At 34.5% G+C, this 23259-nt stretch overlaps 1 protein-coding gene and 1 pseudogene across 1 annotated transcript; one reads left to right on the plus strand and one right to left on the minus strand.

Moving 5' to 3' along the window:
• Window positions 1-9833: 9833 nt before the first annotated feature.
• LOC120174918 lies at window positions 9834-13125 on the plus strand (annotated as a pseudogene).
• A 1688-nt stretch (window positions 13126-14813) lies between these two features.
• Window positions 14814-20794, minus strand: LOC120174917 (homeobox-leucine zipper protein REVOLUTA-like). Its single transcript, XM_039181646.1, is given in 21 exon segments — window positions 14814-14998; window positions 15001-15010; window positions 15114-15263; window positions 15370-15475; window positions 15562-15880; window positions 15883-15895; window positions 16083-16217; window positions 16431-16511; window positions 16772-16960; window positions 17201-17337; window positions 17340-17383; window positions 17540-17646; window positions 17807-17881; window positions 17967-18122; window positions 18289-18372; window positions 18450-18563; window positions 18654-18749; window positions 18879-18969; window positions 19075-19154; window positions 19536-19701; window positions 19852-20794. Coding segments are annotated over 21 exon segments (2526 nt in total). The 5' UTR covers window positions 20088-20794; the 3' UTR covers window positions 14814-14861.
• Between the last annotated feature and the right edge of the window lie 2465 nt (window positions 20795-23259).

Here is a 23259-nt window from a genome sequence, read left to right on the forward strand (position 1 = left end):
GTACTTAGCTTGATTAATGAAGATGCCATCTTTTATTTGCTTGATTTGGAGTCCCAAGAAAAATGAGAGCTCCCCCATCATGCTCATCTCAAACTACTTTGCATTAGCTTAGAAAATTCTTGGCAAAGAACATCATTAGTAGAACCAAATATTATATCATCAACATAAATTTGAACTACTAATAAATCTTTACCTTTATGCTTTAAAAACAATATAGTGTCAACCTTTCCTTTTGAAAAACATTTTTCAATTAAAAAATTTGACAATCTTTCATACCAAGCTCTAGGAGCTTGTTTTAAACCATAAAGAGCTTTTGTCAATTTAAGAACATGATCTGGAAATTTTGAATCTTCAAAACCTGGAGGTTGTTCCACATACACTTCTTCTTTTATAAAACCATTTAAAAATGCACTTTTAACATCCATTTGATATAATTTAAATTCATGAAAACATGCAAATGCTATTAACATTCTAATTGCTTCCATCCTAGCTACGGGAGCGTATGTTTCATCATAGTCTATGCCCTCTTCTTGAGTATACCCTTGAGCAACAAGTCTAGCCTTGTTTCTCACTATATTACCACTCTCATCAAGCTTATTCCTAAATACCCATCTAGTACCTACAGTAGATTTATTACTAGGCCTTTCAACTAATGTCCATACTTTACTTCTCTCAAATTGATTTAACTCTTCTTGCATAGCCATAATCCAATGTTCATCATTTAATGCTTCTTTAATATTCTTAGGCTCTATGCATGAGATAAATGCAACATAATTACAAATATTTCTAAGAGAAGATCGAGTTGTTACCCCTTTTGATGGATCACCTATAATTTCACCATCCTTGACATAGTTGTACTCTCTTGGATAAGATACTTCCCTTTCTTCAATGGTTGGATTCTCAAGAGGATCATGAGTTTCCTCATTTTTCGTTTCTTCCTTTGATGATGGTTCTCCAACTTCATGTCTAACGTCATTTGTATTTATAACACCTACATCATCATTCACACAAGAATCCTTCCTTGGAAGGGGATTATCATCGAAAACAACATGTATAGACTCTTCTACAACTAAAGTTCTTTTATTAAATACACGATAGGCTTTAGAATTTAAGGAATAACCCAGAAAAATTCCTTCATCACTTTTAGCATCAAATTTGCCAAGGTTTTCTTTACCATTGTTTAAAACAAAACATTTACATCCAAAAGGATGAAAATAACTAATGTTAGGCTTTTTATTTTTGAAAATTTCATATGGAGTTTTCTTTAAAATTGGCCTAATCATTACTCGATTTACAACATAACAAGCGGTATTTGTGGCTTCCGCCCAAAAATATTTTGGCAAATTATTTTCACAAAGCATGGTTCTAGCCATTTCTTCTAAAGTTCGATTTTTCCTCTCAACAACTCCATTTTGTTGAGGGGTTCTAGGTGCTGAAAAATTATGACTAATACCATTAGAATTACAAAATTCAATAAATCCAAGATTTTCAAATTCAGTGCCATGATCACTCCTAACACTAGTTATAGAGTAACCCTTTTCATTTTGGATTATTTTTGAAAATGTGATGAATTGTTCTAATGCTTCATCTTTAGTACTTAAAAATAGAACCCAAGTATATCTAGAATAGTCATCTACCAAGACAAATGCATATTGTTTTTCACCCAAGCTAGTAGTCCTAGTTGGCCCAAAAAGATCTATATGGATCAATTGTAATACTCTACTAGTTGATACGTCATTAATGGATTTAAAAGAGACACGCTTTTGTTTTCCTTTAGCACAAGCATCACAGATTTTATCATTATCAAATTTAAGCTTAGGCAACCCTCGAACTAAATCACCTTTAATTAGCCGTTGCAAAACACTCATACTAGCATGTCCTAGTCTCATATGCCATAACCAACTATCATGTTCATCTTTAGCAACTAGGCATAAATTAGTCATATCAAAAGAATCTAAATGCACCATGTAAATGTTCCCTATTCTATGACCAACAAGCATAATTCGATTAGATGCAATGTCAATGACTTTACAACCATTAATTTCAAATAAGACATTGAATCCTTTATCGCATAATTGACTAATACTCAATAGATTATGCTTTAATCCATTCACATATAAAACATTCTTAATTTGTATGGAAGAGGTATTACCTATTGTACCAATACCTTCAATGTGGCCTTTTGAATTGTCTCCAAAAGTCACTTCTCCTCCATTTTTGGCGTTAAGCTCAATGAACCGGCTTTTGTCTCCGGTCATATGTCTTGAGCATCCACTATCAAGGTACCATGAATTTGAATTTGTTTCCCGTGCCTTGTAGCAATGCTCCTTTCCCTACAAACATAGATTAACTTTTGATTTTTGGTACCCAAATTCTTTTGGGTCCATATTCAGTTTCCAAAATCCTAGTCCCCTTAGGTATCCATTTGTGTAGGATATTTTTATCTTTAGTAGTAATGAGTTCTTTAGGAACCCACATACTTCTAACGATTTTTCCATTAGAGGTTCTTTGGGGACCTCTATAATTATAGTTTCTAAAATTTTTTCTAACAAAGTTGGATTTTGAATTTCCACCTTTTTCAAAATGTTTTGTTCCAACTTTATCAAAAGAAGTTTTAAGATCATCAATTTTCTTTTGATGATCATCATTGATCTTTGAAAGTAAATTTTGCAAATCTAAATTTTTCTTTTCAAACTCTTCTAGTTTGATTTGCAAGTCTTTGATTTTACTTTCAAGATCGTTGTTGGTTTTGGATATGAGTTTGTTTTCATTTTTCAATTTTGAAACATCATTTTTATATTTTAAAAATAATTTCTCATAATCCGAAGCCAACCCATTATATTCCTCTAATAACTCATCATAGGATAAATCATCAAAATCGGATGAGTTAGAGGTTACCTTAGAATCTTCCCCAAATACCATCAAGCACAAGTTAGTTACTTCTTGTTCCTCTTCATCGGAACTTTCTTCATCGCTCCATGTAGCCACATGAGCCTTGTGCTTATTCTTTGATTGATTGGGTCCTGGCTTTTTGCATTCGTAGCAAATGATTGGGTCCTTCTCTTTCGGTTCATTTTTGAGGCCTTCATTTCGTTTGAATTTTCTTCCTCGATAAGGTCTCATCATTTTTCTGAACCGTTTGGCAAACAATGTCATTTCCTTGTCATCGTCATCGTTATTCGAATCACTCTCATCTTTTGTGGATTTGAGAGCAACTCCAATGTTTTTCTTCTTCTCCTTCTCCTTTGGTGTCTCGTCAATTTTGTCGAGGTCCACCTCATCTTCGAGCATCATTTTATGAGTGAGGAGTGACCCAATTAGCTCTTCAAGAGTTAAGGACGTTAAGTCCTTAGACTCGATGATTGTCGTCTTCTTTGATTGCCACGATTTTGGGAGGGAGTAGACTAACTTCCTCACAAGCTTTTCATTTGAAATGATCTCTCCATATGATTTGAGACCATTGACAATCGTTGAAAATCTATCCGTCATAGCTTTGATATCTTTATTTGGTTTCATCCTGAAATTTTCATAGCTATGCGTTAGAATACTAATTTTAGATTTCTTTACCTCATCGGTACCTTCATGAGTGACTTGAAGTTTGTCCCATATTTCTTTGGCGGTTGTACACGATGAAACTCTTACGTATTCATCTGGTCCAAGAGCACAAAAAATGATATGGATGGCTTTGGAGTTGAGCTGGAACATTCTTGTCTCTCCTTCACTCCACAACCTTGGATGAGTGAGAGGTTTGATGTATCCTTCTTCTACAACATTCCATGCTCCCATGTCACTTGCTTGAATGAAGTACATCATTATATTCTTCTAATAGGCATAGTTAGCTCCATTGAAGAAAGGAGGCTTGTTGACGGGCATCGAATCGAGACCGGAGTCGAAGTTTGAAGCGGAGGCCATTGATGACTTTGATAATCGATATAACTCTTCCCAAATCGACTCAAGAGGCGATTAAACCTTCAAATGAGTTAGTCTCTGATACCAATTGTTGAGTTAATCGATCGACGGAATTAGCCAAGAGGGGGGTGAATTGGCAATTAAAAATTCGGTGGAAGCTTTTGCAGAAAATTTAAAAGATTTACACAGCGATTTAGAGTGGTTCGACTTTCTCAATCAAAGTCTACGTCCACTACCTTAGCTATCCACACTAAGGATTTTCCAACAAATTCACTAATTTGTTCTTTCTTTTGAGGCCAAAGAGATAACCTTACAATACCCTCAAGAATATACCCCAATTCTTGAGAACACTCTTTTCCCAAAGAGAAGATTACAAATTTTCAAACTTACAAGGAAAACCTCACAAGGTAAGATGTTTGCACAATTCTAGAACAAGAAAAGAACACTCAAAGATAATTACAAATGAGCACAAATGGTGTTCTTGAAAGCAAAATGAATATTGAAAGGAAAATTGGCTTGATTTGCACAAACTTGGTGTTTGATGTTTTCTCTCTTGTTTCTCTATGATTTCTTGTTGATCAAGGGCTTCAGAACTTGTTTAAATACACCTTGAATCACTTCTGAACGTTGGGGATGATTAGTGAAGATCATATAGCCGTTTAAGTGTGAAAGCAATTAATTTTTCTAGGTGGAGCGTCTCATGCATCGATGCATGATCAAGGATGCATCGGTGCATTCGTGTAAAATTCAAATATTTTGACCGTTGGGACACTTAGTGCATCGGTGCACTAAGGATGCATCGATGCATGAAATGCATTCGATGTTTAAAAAATAGCCTGATGCATCGATGCATGGAGAATGAATCGGTGCATGCCTTTGAAAAACTTATTTAAGGCTTGATTTTGGTTCAAAATACTTTGTGAAAATTGTTTCAAAAATAGTTTAAGTACAAATCACAATTTTTACACATTTAGTAAGGATTAAAATTGATCTTGAAAAACTTGGAGTAATAATTTGATATTCGATTAATTGAATCGAATATAATTTGTAAAATCATTTGTAAAATCTTAAAATTCATTTAACATAATTTGTTATATCGAAATATCAAAAAAAATGTTTTCAACAAAGGGTTTTATTTCTGATTGTCAGTTGTTTGAGGTGCCTAATCAGGGAGTTTTGTTTACATGGTTTAAGGGTGGTGGCGATCTAGTTGCAAGTAGGCTTGATAGATTCCTGGTTTCATCCGAAATTCTCAGCTTGTGTCCTCAATTGTTTCAATTTTCCTTGCCGAGAGGCTTATTGGATCATAATCCAATTGTGTTGAGAGAGAAGAGGATTAGGAAGGTTAGAAGACCTTTCAAATGGTTCAATTGTTGGGCAGATGATTGTATTTTGGCTGAAAGAATCAGAATTATTTGTGAGGTAAATAATGGGGAAGGAATTGGTAATATCCTGCTGCTGACAAAGAATGCGACAAAATTTAGAGATAGAGAAATAAGAGAGCGGTTTCCTGATTCTGCAGAAGAGATTGGAAAAAAGATTAATTCTCTTGAAGGAAATTGGTTGGCGGATCCGGGTGATTTTCAAGTACAGCAGGAGATTGTTTCACTGAAGGCAAGGCTTTGGGCTGTCGAGAGAAAGGAAGAATGAGATTGGTTACAAAAATCGAGGCTTAGGTGGTTTAAGGATGGTGATAAAAATACTAAATTTTTCCATCTTACAACTGCTGGTAGGGGTCGGAAAAATCAGATTAACAAGCTGAAATTTCAGAATATGTGCATTAAGAATCAGGTGGGAATTCAACAAGCCTTTGTTAAATATTTTTCTGTTGGGTATAATGAGGTAAAAACAATTCCTCTAAAGAGATTCGACATCTCTTTCAAGAGAATTAATTCTGCTTCGAGAAGCCTCATTGAGAGACCTTTCTCGGAAGAGGAGATCTGGTTCATTATTAAGTCGTCTGATAGTTCAAGAGCGCCAGGTCCGGACGGGTTTTCTCTGGATTTCTTTAAAGATTCTGGAAGGTCATTAAAGGTGAAGTAATGAATTTTATGGAGGTTTTTTATCAGGGTAGAGTAGCTGATTTGTCTTTTAATAAATCCTTTATTGTGCTTATCCCGAAAAAATCTGATGCAATTCATCCAGCTGATTTCAGACCAACTTCTTTGGTCGGAAGCATGTATAAGATTGTTTCCCAATTGTTGGCTAAGAGGATGAGCGGGTGTCTTGCTGAAGTAATCGGAGAAAATCAGTTTGCATTTATTGCTGGAAAACAGATTGCCGATTGTAGTTTGATTGCCAATGAAGTCATTGATGGGCTGTTTAAAAGTAAGAAAGAAGCAGTGTTATTCAAGGTCGATTTCAGCAAAGCTTATGATACGTTGGATTGGTTGTTTTTGAACCTTATTCTTAAGAAAATGGGTTTCGATAGAAGATGGAGAAATTGGATTAAATTATGCATTTCTACCCCGTCGATTGTTGTCTTTGTCAATGGATGTCCGTCAAATAGCTTCTCAATCAAGAGGGGTCTTAGGCAGGGTTGTCCGCTGTCTCCGCTGCTCTTCAACATAGTTGGGGATGCGCTTAGTGGTATGATTAAAAAGGCAACGACATTGGGTATTTGCTGCGGAGTGGAAGTTGGGTCTGGTGGTTCTGTTTTATCTCATGTTCAATTTGTTGATGATCTGCTCATCTTTTCCGAATCGAAAGCTGAATCGATTGTAAATTTCAATCGGGTTTTAAAAATTTTTGAACTGGCTGCTAGGTTGAAGCTGAATTTGGATAAAACAAAGTTACTTGGCATCAACGTGGATGAAAATAGAGTAAGGAATTGGGCTGATCTGATTCATTGTGGTTGGGCGAGGCTCCCTACGACGTACTTGGGTCTTCCGTTGGGTTATCCGAAAAACTCAAAAGCTATATGGCAGCCTATAGTGGACAAAGTAAATGATAGGCTTCATAGTTGGAAAGGTAAAATGCTTTCTTTAGGTGGTAGGCTTACTCTTATAAATTCTGTCCTTGTTAACTTGCCTGTGTTTTATATGTCTATTTTCCCTATGCCCAAGTCAATTGCTGAGCAGATTAATAGATGCATAGCAAATTTTGTTTGGAATTCAAAGTCTGCTAGGAGTATTCATTGGGTTAAATGGGATAAAATCTGTAGACCAAAATTTCAGGGGGGTTGGGTATTTTTTATGTAAAAATTCGAAATCGGTCTTTGCTTAACAAATGGATTTGTAGGTTTAGTAGTGAATCAGACAGTTTATGGAAGAAGATAGTAGTGGCAAAGTATAATTATGACATAGATTCGTTGATTCCTAAAGCTGTGAATATCAGAAATCATTCCTGGATTTGGCGTAATATTATCAACCAGTCAGATTTTGCTGCTGACTTGAGATATGTCATGGGTGATGGGAAAAAATTGAATTTTGGACAGATTTTTGGATTGATTTAGCTTCTCTGAAGAATTCATTTCCGAGAATTTTTAGTATAGCAATCAAAAAATGCAGAAAGATTAAGGATTTCGGGTGTTGGGTTCTTGGTTTATGGGAATGGAGGATTGAATTGAGAAGAGTATTATTTGATTGGGAAAAGCCAATCTGGTGCGAATTTCTTAATGTTTTGAATAGAGCGGTTTCTCATAATCAGAGCGTTGATAGAATTAGCTGGTCTGGAGCGCAGGATGGTAACTTTACTCCGAAATCTTATTGTTTAAAAATGGCTTGTGATGATACTCCGGCTGACCCAGTGTGGAAAATGGTTTGGTTTAAGTTTGTTCCTAAAAAGGTTTCGGCTTTAGTGTGGAAAGCAGTCCATTTTAGACTGCCGGTTATGTTAGAACTGGAGAAAAGAGGAGTGAACTGTTCTGACCAGGTAAATTGTTTGTTCTGTAATCGTGAGATGGAAGCCATTAACCACGTCCTTTATCATTGTGCTGAAATTTGGGTTGTTTGGCAACGATGGTGTAGAGTGTGGAATGTCTATATGGTGTTTCCGGAAAATGTTAAGCAACTTATGGAGGTGTGGTTCTCTTAGAAAATAAGGAGGAAGTTTCGAAATATTTGGATTCTTGGTTTTTTTGGGCTGGTGTGGGTTATTTGGAAGTGTAGAAATTTTCGTAAATTTCAAGGGGTTTTGCTGTCGACTGATCAGATTTTCCACAGAGTAAAGATTCAGATTGGTGTGTGGGCGAATTACCTTTGGCCATTGTTGATTCCAGTAGTTAACGATTTCGTTTGTAATCCTGAAGCAATCTTAGGTGCCAGGCGGGGTTATCTCTGATTTCTGCTGCTTAGCTTTCTGCTGATTTTGTTCTGCTTTTATGTTTGGTCTTTATCTCGCATCTGGTTTGTTTCTCAAAGTCTCGCATTGCTTTTAGATGGTTTCCTCTAGTGGCTTTAGTTATCTACTCATTGATTACATCTTTGCTGTTTGGTTGTTCTGGTTTATAGCTTTTTTGGTGTCTGTTGCCATGAATGGCTGTTTTTGAGGTTGTATTATATTCTGTTACTTGGTTCTATCCCATCTAAAGGGATACTCTTTTTCCTCCGTATAGGTTTAGGGAGGTTTTTTAACGAGGCCCTTTGGATGGTCACTTTGTATCAATCCTAATACAAAGTACCTTATTTTCAAAAAAAAAACGACTAAAATTCAGTATAGATGAAATTTACCAAAATGTCTTTACATGAGAAAAATTATCGAAATATCCTTTCAACTAGTTGAGTTTTGAGGGCCCGAGATTGGTTATAAACAAATTGATCCGAGTCATGAACATTTTTATTTGATAATGAGTTTAATAAAAGGTTAATGATTTGTGTGCTAAGCCTACAATTTGAGCAATATTTTTTTGTGTGGAAATTGCTTGTTATGTGATTTGCGTGCATAGCGTGGGAATTCGAATACTTTAAAAAGATGTTGTGGCACAAATTATGAGCTAGCAAAGACGAAGGTTCTAATGTTGTTAAATTTGTTAATTATTGGGTTGTCTAAATTTGTTAATTACTTACTGGACTGTTAAGACTAGCTGGATTACGTACGGATTTGTTATCACTATTTGTAACTACGCTATACAAGTGTTCAGTCATCGTCTCGTCCGGCCATCATACCGGAATTCTCCTACCTTCGTTCGGAAGAGTTTATTTTCATCAGGTAAATAATCAATATATGCTAATCATGTCCCTAATAATAAATCTGTTAAAAAATATAACCACTTACGTGTATTATATAATAATATGACGTGACATTAATGATACTTAATGTTATATCACGTCCTTTGAAATTATTACTCATAATAAAATTAAAAGATTCTTTGATTTTTTTATTTTTTCTTTGAATTTTTCATACTTCTTTCTAGTTTTAAAATCAAATTATTATTTTATTTAAACTCAATATTAATTATCATTTATGTCACATTATATTATTACATAATGCATAACATTATTTAATTGATAATTAACAAATTTATAATTATTTTGTTAACAAGGAATACTGATAACACATACAGATAATATAAGGATAAAAATTAGAATACATAAAAGTTTGAGGGTTATAAATAAAATTATAATTTAGGAATAAGATTGAAATAATTGAAAATTTAAAGACTACTTTAAATTAAAAAAAATAAAATTTAAATAATGTGTCATCAAATTAACTCAAGAAAAATTTAAGCATGTCTCGATTTAAAGTTTTTGTAGGCATAGAAAATCTTTGTTGAGTGACCAACTCATTAAAATTAAATATGTAATATGATTTGATTCGAATTAATCGAGATAAAATTTTGTAGAACGGAGAGGGCAAAATAAAAAATTAACTCAACAAAAAGCTACTTACTCTTTCAACGGAAAGGGTCAAAATAAAAGCTAAACAATCATTTTCCAAGGTAGGTTTTAGAAAGATTGAGTTCCGGTTGAACTGTTTCCCAAATACACACCCCTTCCCTCCCCCACCGAATCCCATCGCCGGTACCTTCACAGCCTAAGCTCAAAGTTACCGTTCTGCAGTTCCAAGCAACAAACGCAATCAAAATCAGAAAAGAAAATACTCCTATTAAAGAGTTTAACAGACTTCCCTTAATCCCAATTTGTTTTCACCTGTTACTTTCTTAAACCTGAAGACATCACCCACCGAAATAATCATTTTCTTAATTCCAGATTTTTCTTGCTTAATTCTTCAGAATTCCTACTCTCGGGTAACCGTGTTCTCGTTTGTTTTAGGAAACTGTGAAGTTTTGTTGTTATTTCTTTTTCCTCGATCCATTGCTAGCTAATAAGATTTGATTTGGTTATCTTTTTATTTTTTAAAAGGAATTTGGAGAATAGTTTGTTAGTTAATTAACTCTTTTGTCGTTAAGTTAGATGAGCTGATGTTTCAATTGACGAAAACTTTGTGATGGGTAATTATACCATTTAATAGCGATAGTTAAGCTAATATACTTTGCAGGAAATAAAAGTAATTCGGTTAAATTCTGTTTGGTTGTAGTGAAAATTGGAGGAATAGAAAAGGTGAATTTTGGTTATCTGATAAGTTTCTGGAGTTGTGATTATGAATTGAAGGAGGTTTAGTGGAAGAGATGAATGTGAGCCGTGGCTCAGTTCACCAGTGGAAGAAGATCCACCTACCACTGACGGAGCTGGAGGCAACGACCGGGTGCCAACTGTGAGGATGAAGGACCTTCAGGGAATGCCTGGTACGCTGGGAGGGCTTGTGTTGCGGATATGTCAGTTTGCTTTTGCAGTCGTGGGACTTTGTATTATGGCTACCACTAGTGATTTTCCATCTGTTACTGCCTTTTGGTAATTCCTTCGATTATGGTTTTTTTTTGTTCTGCTTAAAAGTTGGTTGGACTTTGATCAATATTTGAAGATGATGAGGAATTGAGGATCAATATTTGATTCTTTTCATATGATATTTTTTATTTGCAAGCTCTAAATATGGAATGGTGCTATAAATCAAATGCCAGAGCCTTGTCTGTTTACATGTGAACATGATTTTAGAATTTAAGAATTGATTGTAAGAAGGCTGCTTGATTGGTTGCTACATGCATCGCTATCTAAGCATTGTGGTTTATCTTTGGTTGCATCTATATGAGTTTGTCAATGTAAATCTAGTTGAGGCATTGTGTGTTTCGTAAATTCATGAATATCTTCATTCATCTATTCACTCAAAAGTGTAGGATCTCTTAGGATGTTAAAACTCCACTTTGAACAACACATCAAAGTTGAACACTTAAGATCTCTCTAGTATTTTTTTTTGGGATAAGAAAGGGAAAGAAACCGATTTTATGCATCTTTTAGACTTGACATGTTTTACATACAAGTGAGGTCTTCTATCAAACTCTGTAAGAGATGTAAAGAAAATAGAGTTTGGTTACTTGGAAAATGGCAAATGCCAACAGCATGATGTTACATCAAATTTTCTAGTTTGGTTTCTTAGAAAATGGCAAATGCCAGTAGCATGATGCTACATCAAACTCTCTATGGGCTCCATTATCTGGGCATTTTGATGATCATAGAAGAGGGCATGCAAGACAGAAGTTTTCATCCTTGTGGCTCTTCGAGGTGCATGTAGTTTTGTTTAGACCTTTACTCAGATTTTGATTTTTCTTAATATATTCTTTACACTAATTCAACATCTTTTATATGCGATCTTTCTTCTGACTTTGGAATTCACTAATGATTAACAAAGTGAAGCAACTAGTTTTGTGTCTATATTCTGCATTTGATGTTATCATGATTCTTTCATAACATGGAATTTTGTATTTGCTACATCAGCTACCTTGTTGCTGCCACTGGCTTGCAGAGTTTGTGGAGCTTATCGCTTGCTATCATTGACATTTATGCCCTTTCAGTGAGACGTTCCTTGCAGAATTCCCGTGTTGTTACTTTGTTTACTATTGGTGATGCGGTAAGATGTTTACTTTCACTGTTACAAGTGAAGCTAAATGACCGGAACACGTGATATGCTATTTGTTTCTGTTGAATCTCATAAAAATCTTTGATTTCTGGATTTCTCAGAAACTTATCCTAAAATGTTTTACTGTTAACTTTGTGACGTCTGCTATGGCTTCAAGCCTTCAACTATTGGCTTGAGACATTCAGAACTGCTTGGTCGACCTTGTGACCCTTTTTTCACAAAAGCTTTGTTCTTCTGTTTGAAATTGCAGCTAATCATGACTCATTCAAATATTATTCAACTTACTTTTTTTGTTGTTGACAAATTTGGTATTTAAAGAGCTGAAATTGTATGAATAGTCTTCAATATGATTTTCAAATCAAAACCATTGGCTTGCCATTGTTTCTGATGTAGGATACCATAAATATTGGTCGACAACTAGTAGTCACTAATAACTCGGAGTTAAGCTGATAATGGATTTGAACTTTTGATAGCACTTTACTATATGGTTTTACTTGAACCAGAAAAATTGTTCCCATCTTTTTACCAGTCTTTGTTTGGAGAAACCTATGGTTTTCTATTATTTCTTGCACTACTTGTATAGCAATTCCAAGGAAACATGTAGAACTAGACCAGAGTTTGCAAAGCTTCTGCATAAGCAGTGCAAGCTAATTATGTGGACTGAATTTGATTGGAAAGACGATCAGTGTTTCCTTTCACCATGGTTTCCAGACGTGCATTAGTTAAGAGCTCAAACAGTTTTAGTTTTTTTTTTCCACCGCCTTGTTTTACCTCTCCATTGTCTTGCACTTCATATGTGTTCACTAATAGCTCCTTGGGTTTCAGAATTTTTTTTTGGTCGTGTTGATCGTATGTACAGTTTACCTTGCAGATCACATCCACTCTCACATTTGCTGCAGCTTGTGCTTCTGCTGGCATCACCGTTCTTATTGACAACGATCTTGATAGCTGTGCTCAGAACCATTGCGCAGAGTTTGAAACTTCGACTGCAATGGCCTTCATTTGCTGGTTTGCTGCAGTACCTTCATTTCTGTTGAACCTTTGGTCACTCGCATCCCGGTGAAAGACGAATGCCAAAAAACCGATTTGAAGGGAGTAAACAAGGCTTGCTTTAGAAAGCATTTTGTTATGCCAAGTATGTTTCCCTTGTAGCATTGTGTAACCTCGGATGTGTTATTTTTTTAAAGTTTGTATAGGCGTTATGAATACCAGTTGATTCAATTTAAGCTTTTGGCTGATGGGATGAATGATCGGATCACATTGATGTAAACATGCTTCTTTTCAAGTACTAGGCTTGTGTTTGTGGATAATGTACCATTGAACTTCTCCTCCTTGTGAGTATTTTTTTTTATTAATTGCACTATACGTTCCAAAATTATTGTTAAATTTTATTTTTGTTTCTAAATTTCAAGCTGAAGACTAATGCCAAATAGCAAAATGATTTTTTTTTAATTTAATTAAACTGTTTTAAAATAAATGGAAAAAAAATCGACTTATGTTTTAGAGACCTAATGTTGTCATCTTTTTATTCTCCAAAATCATCAAAGTTAAATAGAACCAATCGATTATCTAAATTTGTCCAAATTCAGACTTGGATTTGTTTTCCAACATGTAAGAAATAGATCTTTAGAATCATCAAATCAAGGAAAAGAAAAAGTCATGATTAAAGGCTTTGTTAAAGATAAAACTAAAATATTAAAAATAGCTTTATATAAAATATAATAATTAATAACAATATGACCATACAGCTTTGGGGGGAACCCTGAAATGATCTGCCGCAGTCCACATGCCCACTGACTTCTGCTATAGTAAAAGTAGCATAGGAAATTTCTAGGAGGGTACAAATTCTCTTGGTTTAATTATCGGTTAGGTCCTTGTAGTGTTGAAACTAACTAAATTAAGTCAATTCTTTTAAAATTTTGGGTTCAATAGTAGTTTAGAAATCAGATTTATTTTTAAATTTAAATATCTTTTATGTCTTTATCAATTTTAAAAATAAATACATTAAGACTTGTCTCTCCACTTTTCTGTTTAGATATTTTAAGGTTCCTATTAATTCTAAAATTAAACAAATTAAATTTTTATCTATTTTTAAATTGGCAATTTAATAACTAAACTGATATTCCTATTTGACATATCAGAACCACTACATATTCATTGCCAGATTTCACCCACTACTTTTTGACGTATCAGAACCTAACAAAAATATGTATGGAAAAAACTAAGGAATAATGACACAATTTGCTAATGTTTGTCCCAACTTATTATTTAATCTCCTATTTTTTAGAATATTTTATTTTTCAACGGTTTAATTTTTCATCAAAAACAAATTATATTGAATAAAATCTATTAATTGATTAACGATCAACGTATGTTACTAGTATAATATTTTCAAATATGATCAACTGTTGATGTGTTATATGTTACATTATCTAAAATAATAATATGACATATATCATATCATTCAAAATAACGACTTAATATGTATCAAATTATTAAAATTATGACACCATACCACTAAAATAATGATATAACTTATATTATATCACTAAAATAATAATATAATATATATCTCATCACCATATTATTCATGTTTTTGACAAAAAGTTGAACAGTTAGAGAGTAAAATACTTCAAATGAAAAAAAGATAAATTAATTATTTATACAAACATTGATATAATTGTTTTGTGGAAAACTAACAGATGAATCAATTTACTCATTTTAAAACTTTAAGGACCAATTTTTCCATTTTGTAATGAAATAAATTCAATCTAAAGTATAGCATAGGGATTGTTGTGATAATTTTACCCACACCGCCGTATCAATTATGAGATTTACCATGTTTTCCTCCAAATATATCACAATTTTCACATGTTTTAAGCTAGACAAAATTTGGCTTCACTTTCAAAAAATTAAATTAATGCAAAGCTGACGTGGGTTCTTCAATATTACATAACTTGTGTTCTTTCTTCATTTGTTTATTCATATTTTTCCCAGTCAGCCATGGGAAAAACTGGATGTTGAACAAATACTAAAATGTTTCACACAAAAGACCAGTTTACAAAACAGAAGGCCAAGCAATGTACGGTGCTTTCATCGGCTTCAACGACTTTCCACGCAACAGCTTGTTCGTACGAAATATGGCGTCCCGTCGTCGACATGCAGATCCCGCAGGGAAGTAAGAAAATCCCTGTCCATAAAATCCAAACCACTTTTAGCCCATTATGAATTGGAAGAGAAATTACAGCACACTTTAACTAGATACTACTAAAGATATGCTTTAGAACTCTAACCTGCTGCATCAACTTGGCAAAATCAGTGCACAATGTCTTGTGTCCAGACTCGTCGAATATTTTATCGAGTGTGATGTCTTGTAGGGACACTAGAGTTGTCTCGAGCATGTCGAGACCGGCTTGATTTGCGAAGATGAAAACCGGTGGTGACTGCAAAATCAAAACATAAGCATTACTTCGGGAATATCTATGTTCACGAGTATAGAAGATGAGTTTCTAGTATTCCATATTTTTTAGATGGAATTGTCTGTGTTACCTTCAACGAACAACACAACATTGCATCCTGATGTTGCCAGAGATTCTTCAAGATTGAGTCACCGCCAAGTGATTCAGATCTCAACAATTCTGCCCCTATATGATAACTGAGGTAAAAGAAATAGAAAACAGGATGAATGAACTTCGGCAAAACCTTCCTTCAAAAGCAAATGAAAATCAAGGCGCTACTTGCCTGTAGCTCTTGCAGATCCAGTGAGCTAGTGTAAGTGCTTCAGGAGAGCCTGGAGTGAGCACCGGACCTCCAGCCGGGTTCAATCCAGATGGAGATATGGCCATTGCAACCCTCTGGATAGAAGAAATGACGTTACGGACATACTGTCGTGCCATGGTCGCAACATTATCCTGAAGAGTGCCATCAAAGGGAAACTGGAAGGCAATTGTCAACACCGATCGTGTATTCTGACATGACAGTGCATCTCCTGAAGCATTGTTCGTTGGAGGCCCCACTTCGAGACTTGAAGTCAGATCCAAAGTCCGATTCATTGTTAAAAATTCTGTGCATCACACTGTATAATAACACCATAAGTATACAAAAACCATTCTTCAAAAACATTTCAAATTATATTAAAAGCTGAAACCAGAAAGTAGATATATGATTAGCATTTTTTTATCGGACTTTCACTGAATGGGCTCAAACATACTATCACTTGTTTTGCCTCTCCTGTTCTATGGTCAAGTTTGGTGAAACCTTACCGGTTTTGACTCCAACGGAATGATGCGGAATCCAGAAGGTACTAAGGGAGCATCATCGGGGAACATCTCATCAATAGGAGCAAAGACAAGCTCCGAACAGGCTCCCACGGCATTCTCATCAATTCCACTGCATATCTGTAAAGATGACATACATGTAAACAATGATTCGTTAAATGTAATTAAGGAGGATTAATTTATTTTATACATGTCAAGATATTAAAAGGAAGATCTGTAGGTCTAAAAACATGATGCAAATGTAGGGGTTTCATGTAAAACATGTACAAAACCAATATAATAACAGCTCTTTGTCGAGTTTTATATTTCAATTAAAGATGTAAATAAAAGCACCTGCAATAAATGAATATCCCTTGAAACAAAGGCATCTTCTTGCACAAGAGAATGACCTTCGAGTCTTATAACTTCTAGTATCTGATACATGATAAATAGAGCATTAGCATAGTTTACCGGCCAGATGAGAAAAGGCTACATTTCAATGGAAAATACAAGTTAAAGTCCATCTTACGAAAACTCTCAAAGTGGTATAACAAGAAAAGAATAATCATCTTACTAGGTGCTTAACTTGTATAGACGGTCAAAACATAAAGGATATTTCAGGGAAGTCCAGTATGCAATCCTCAAATAAAATTAGTGTATATGCAACGCTCATCTTATATTTGTAGAACATATACCTCTTCATGTTCTATCGTGTGGCCAAGTGGCATGATTATTTGACTACCCGTAAACCTTGTAGGTCTCATTCCAGGATAAGCATATGTTCCAGACTTCAATGACGCGGCAATATATGCATCAACATTGAAATCAGCCCACTCCGAGCGGTGCTCTCTCAGGAAACGCACTAGCACAGCAGGTGGAACATTCTGACAAAAGACAACAAGGTATATAGACATTACTACCCAACGACACAATGCAGAAAAGGCTTAAAATATTACTGACAGACTGACAGTAGAAACTTTTTCCCAGATTCAATCTAAAAATTTACTTAATGCACCTAAATTTCAAAAGGAAACTTTCTTGCTAAATGCACAATTTATTAATGTAATCCATATTATAGAATAAGAAGATAATTTTCCCCTTCTGGGGGCCCTTATGGAACTTACTTGAAGCAGCATAGACGCCTTTGCACACAGGACACCCCCCATGAACGAAAGAGCATTGGTGGGATTTGAAGAGCTGCTCAAAGTCTTGCTTGAATTAATTGCAATTATCACATCCTCAGTACCATCACAATTCATATTGACCACCCATCATCATTGAATCCATTTATAGCGTCGTTAAAGCCTCTACAAGTGAATGATAGACACATCAATGAAACTACGGAGTATAACAGATATCTAAATGCTCAAGCAAAACAGGTTATGGCCATACACATGCATGTTATTCCCACAAGCTCGTATTTTTTTTTAAAAAACAAGGATTCAATATAATCTTGCAGCTACCTGCTTAATCTTTGGCTAAAAGTTTGTAAGACAGCCGGCTGCCTGCCCATACTGTAAACAACCTCACCACTTGTCTCCTGAGCAATTTGCTTGGCATAGCGCAGTGCCTTCGCAGAGATCAATTAATCAGTACCTTTAGAAAATTTCTTTTAAAGGAAAACAAAAGAAACTTCCCCCTTTTAATTTGGATTATCAGTCTATTTAAGCGACTCTTGTCTTATTCTTTGTACTAATATATGATCACTTTGCACTACTGAATTTACTCACAGCAATTGTCATTTTCTGAGCAATTACTTTTGAGGATTCATAAAGTGGACGCAGCACCTCTGGCACACTCCATGCCTGCAATAGGATCTCGAGAAATTTAGTCTTGCGACAAGTGATATGTGAAGATATCTGAAAAGTACCAACTAATCAGAAATCCAACCTCGAGATTCAGGTGGTCAACAATATGGATTATGGACCCTCCACCATCACATGGCCTAATTAAATAGCCACTAGGAAGCATTTCCGCTCTCACAAATTGAGCTGCAGCAACTGCACTCGGACCAGCACCAGAACCGGAAAGGGACCTCTCACAGACCTTACAAAAAAAGGAAAAGCCAATCAGCATCTATAATCATGCTATTCTCAAGATAGGAAAGTCATGCAAGTAACTGAAATGTTCATTCAACCTTGACTTTCTTAAACACTCATACATAGAAATGATTTAAATTGTCTAATAAATAATAAGTGCAAGACATGCGTACCACGAGACTGCCATTCTCTAATGATGTAGTGTATCTTAGAGTCCAAAAGTCCCTTGCAGGAGCCAGTGTAGTTGGAGCAAACAACTAAACCAGTTCATGTTTTAGTCATTACTCATGACGATAGAGTTAACATTCATTCATAAATAAAGATCATTCTTTACCTGTGTGTATACAAGCTCAATCGTTCCACCATTGCCAGTTGGAAACATGGTGAAAACTTCAAGGTTCCGGCACCCACGGAACCAAGATGTACGATCTTTAAGGATCTCTGCAATCTATTAAACAATAATTCAAATGTTTTGCTTAGAAAAGGTCGTGCAATGATAAACGTCTCAATATTTTTGTAACAAAATTATAAGTCATACCTTTGTAGGTTCTAGACTTACAAGACCGCAGGCTCGAGCTGCCACTCCCCTACAACTTTGGGAAATGGCAAAAATCCCAACTGAATCCGGACCAGGCTGACAACAATTTAAGAAAAATACACTCAGACACTTCTGATTTGTAACAAAAGAAAGATAATATAATTACATTCATACACAATATCAATCATTGGCAAAGGAATGGACAATAAAAACTGTACAAGACACCTTCATCCCAGGCATCTGGACCCAATCGACAGCAGTTCCTGTAGCCTTGGAAAGGAACTCTGCCAATGTCTCCTCTGCAATGGAGAGGAGGCTGCCAAGAACATAACAAAATGCAAAGCATTTATTAGGGAAAAATTATGCATAGGAGCGCGAGCGCACAGACACACAGTCCTTTGTAGTTAAAACTTGAACTTACCCAGAAGGGTTATTGGCATCTCTGAGTGAATGCTGAGGAATGGTAACCGCAGAGTCGCAACTTGCATCAGTTGCTGATGCCTGAAAAGCAAATCCAAAACACAAATAACAATAGTCACCGCACCAACAAGTGAAACACAGTATATGCATATCTTTGCATAAAGCAATAACCCAAAATAAATCCTATAACACAAAATAGAAAGTGGCATAATTGCAAAAGAAATGTGATAAGGTGGACTTGTGTGCATATATAGAAAGAACCGATAACAAAAAAAACAAGACACAATTTGAGGCAAATTAAGACGATTCAATTCTAAGAAGCTGTCATGCCAAAAAGATCTATCCAATGCTTAAAGTTCAACTTAAATGCAAATAAAGGGCATAAATCTCTACACTAAACATTTTAGTAAAGTCCCATAGGGAAAATGGAAAAGATCAGAGAGTGAGACTAAAAGAAGATACATTTACAGTATGCAGTTGCTGCTTCATATAACCATTCTCGCAAACCAGATGAGAAACCTGATTTTGCAACCGATCATTCTCCTCCATCAACAGTTTGTTCATAGCTGATAATTTTCTATTTACAGTTTGCAGCCTTGAAGACTCTTTCCTTTGTTTATCTCTACATCTGCAAACTCCAGTGACAACCTCATAACTAAACTTTTCAAAACCATATTAAAAAGCACAGAAGAAGCTACTCATATAAAAAAGACCCATTTTTTGTTTATAACAACTAAATCAAAGAAGAAAAACAAAAACCAAGACCAAGTTTCAGTACCTGCGATTTTGAAACCAAACTTTGATCTGTTTAGGTTCAATGTTGGAAAGAATGGGGCACTCCCTTATCAACTGCTGCCTACGCAAGGAACTTGGTTTGGGGCACTCAGCATAAACTCGTTCCAAGGCTTCAACTTGCTCAGCTGTGTACCTAACATACTTGCCTGCAGCATCAAAATGTTTGTTGATGCTGCTACCGCTGGTACTCATCCTGTGTTGGGCCACCGCCATAGCCATTTCTTGTTAAAAAACCCAGAATCCAAGAACCAATCGACCTCTATATATGAAAAAGTGAAGAGCTGCGAGCTGAGTGATGAAAAAGCTGCTTGTTCTGGAGGATTTGGTTTCAGAAACCAAAGATTGTTTGTTTCTTAGTAAAGTCCGTCCTTTAGTATGGTATATACGAAACAAAAATTGAAAGAAAAGGAGAAATAATAAGCTAAAATGAGGGCTTTTGAATTGAAACAGCCTCAAGTAAAGGCCAAATGGATGATATTTTAGTGGATTTCGGGGTGTTTTTTTTCTCCAGCTGATGATGATCAAGCTGGTGAAGTTAAAAACAACAATGGCTCACAAAATCTGCACCAAAGATCAAACTTTAAAACGTTTTCCATGTCCCCTAGAAGCCTTGATTCAAAAACCAAGCAAAGGAAGTTAAAAAAAACACAGAGCTACGCAAGGTCGATATCACTGAAATGGATTCTCAAGCGAGCTTCAATACTGTGTTCTACTGTTGAAACTTAACTAACCAGCACCAAATAAAGAAAAGAACTTTGAAAGGCTTTCTCTCTCAAGAAAGAGAGCCGAAAAGGAGAAGCATTACAAGGAACCTGGTTTTCTGCAATAACCCATCACAGAAATGTGAAGAGAAACTGAAACCTTAACCATGTTGAAGAAGACAAAATGTCTCAAGAACCAGAAGAAAGAACTTTGAACGCTCAAAGGGGTTTTAAAGAAGAAAAACCCAACAAAATTATAAAAATAATAAAAATTCTTTAAAAATTGTCAAAAGAGAGGTGAAGAGAGAGAGGGAAGAAAAAAAGTAGTGACAGTGAGTGATCTAAAGTCTGAGCTCGAAACTGTAGGGAGCATAAAAGAGATAAAGAGAGCTCATTGCACGCAAACCGACAAACTACAAGAGATTTTTTTATTTATATTCGCTGAAATACTGGAAAGGCCCTTGAACTTTGTTAATTTAAATAATCCCTCAGAATTTTGTAATCTTTTAACCTGAATGTAAATGAGTCCCTAATTTTTAGTTTATATCTAAAATAACACATATATAAATTGATATATCATTTTAAATGAGGATTTGTTTAAGTAAATATTAAAATATAAGAGTTTTTTTAGTACAATAAAAGTATAAAAATTTATTTTAAAAAGTGAAATAATTTAAGGACCTTTATCAGATTTAAACATTTTATATTTCCCAGCTAACCTCACTTACTTTACTGTCCCTATTGCCTATTTGAAATGACATGTTATCTTTAACTTCTGACAAATAAATAATTTTAGTTTATTTTAATTTTTTATAACATAAAATCTTAAAGAAATAATAAATATGTAATATATCTAAAACTTTATTAAAATAATACATTTTAATTTTTATTTGAATGTTACTCAAATAATATTTTTTTATTAAAATTTAACCCTTTTAGTGAAGGTGCACATACATGAATTTTTTTTATGCGGATGATAACCTGTTGTTCATGTTAAAAATATAAAAAACTTGTACGATAAAAATAAAATAAAATATTTTATTAAATAATCAAAAATAACAGTTAAGAAATAAAAATCTGATTTCTAATAGATTAACGGGTTAAAAATAAGTTGAAACCTACAATTACACGTCTTTTAAGATAAAATTTTGATTATTCCTTGTTGTTTGAGATCCTTTAATGTCTATCTTCAAATATACAAAAACAATATAATCAGGGTAGAGTAGCACAATTTACAAGATCACAAACTTTATATTGTTAAAGAATATTACAGAAAAAAAGAGGAAAACAATTGGAAATTAAGACTATTAATTAGTATATGATTAAAATTAAAAATAATCAATTAATACTAATATGAACTGCAATCTATCATATTAACATTTGAATTAAAAGAAAATAAAAAAATCAATTACTACCCATGGGCTTGACCAATTCAAATATTTGCATTATCTCATTGTTCATGCTTCACAATTTGCAAAATTTGCAACTTTCATGCGCTTGCACACAAGGTACAATTTTAACATAAGTTATTTAATTATTAGCAAGTAGGTTTGTATATAAATTATTCCTTGCATGTACTCGATTTGAGCATCGATTTATCATTCATCACGCAACCATTTTGAGCATATGAGATACCGTTGTAAAGATCTCACGGAGTAAAATATGAATTAGTAAATTCATTATTCGACTATTCATCTTTACCCTTGGAATATATGCTTCAAAGTTTCCAAATTATCAATTTTTTTCCAACAGTTCATAAAGAAGTTGATCCATGAAGCGAGGAGATTGAAGGAAGTTCTCAACATATCCGAAAAGGTCTTCGGACAAAAGATCAACTCTGATAAGTCCATGATTTACTCTAGTAATATGACTCAATAAGATGATCGAAGGTTGATCATTGAGCTTTTTGGCATGTACGAGGAAGAAGACCTGTGACACTATATGTAACATCCCAAAACAAGAGCAAGTGACTAAAATGAAAGTTTTAAAAATTTGAAATCTGATTTTGAAAGATTTATTTTATTGTTTAGTAAATATCTAATGGAATAAGGGGTATAATGGTCATTTGACATAGAAATATTTTTATTTTTCCCTTATAAAAGAAGTAGACACGTGGAGAGGAGAAGAAAAAATAAGAAGACTCTGGAGATGCTTGGCTTTCTTCTTCCTTTCTTCCTGTGGCTCCATTGGTAAGATATCGAGCACGAACAAGTTCTGGGACGACTATCAGTTTAAGATTCGATCGAAGGAAAGGAATCATAAAAGGGGATTGAAACTTAGTAAGGCCAAGGTTACAGAAGCGAGAAGAGAAGCTAAGAATAGCAAGACAGGTCAGCATCTCCCTTACAAAGTTTCAGATCAGAAAATAGATGATTTAAATGAATTTGGTTAATTTGAATATAGTTGGCATGTACTAATTGATTGAGTTGAATATGCTTTGAATGATTTATAAAACAATTTGATAGTATTTATTACTGTAAATGAATTATTTTCTCAAATGAAGAAATTAAGATTTTAGTGGATTTGTAAAAAACTGAGTTTTGAAAAGTCAATGCGACACCTCGGACTCGGATCTAGGTCGGATATGAGTTGGGGTGTTATATTTAATGGTGTTAGAGCTAATGTTTAGCCGATTCTAGGCTTAAACCGAAGGTAAAAGAGTTTTAAAAATGTGTACATGACAACTGAAA

Source organism: Hibiscus syriacus, unplaced genomic scaffold, assembly GCF_006381635.1.
Source record: "Hibiscus syriacus cultivar Baekdansim isolate YM2019G1 unplaced genomic scaffold, ASM638163v2 tig00112130_pilon, whole genome shotgun sequence".
Lineage (NCBI taxonomy): Eukaryota > Viridiplantae > Streptophyta > Magnoliopsida > Malvales > Malvaceae > Hibiscus > Hibiscus syriacus.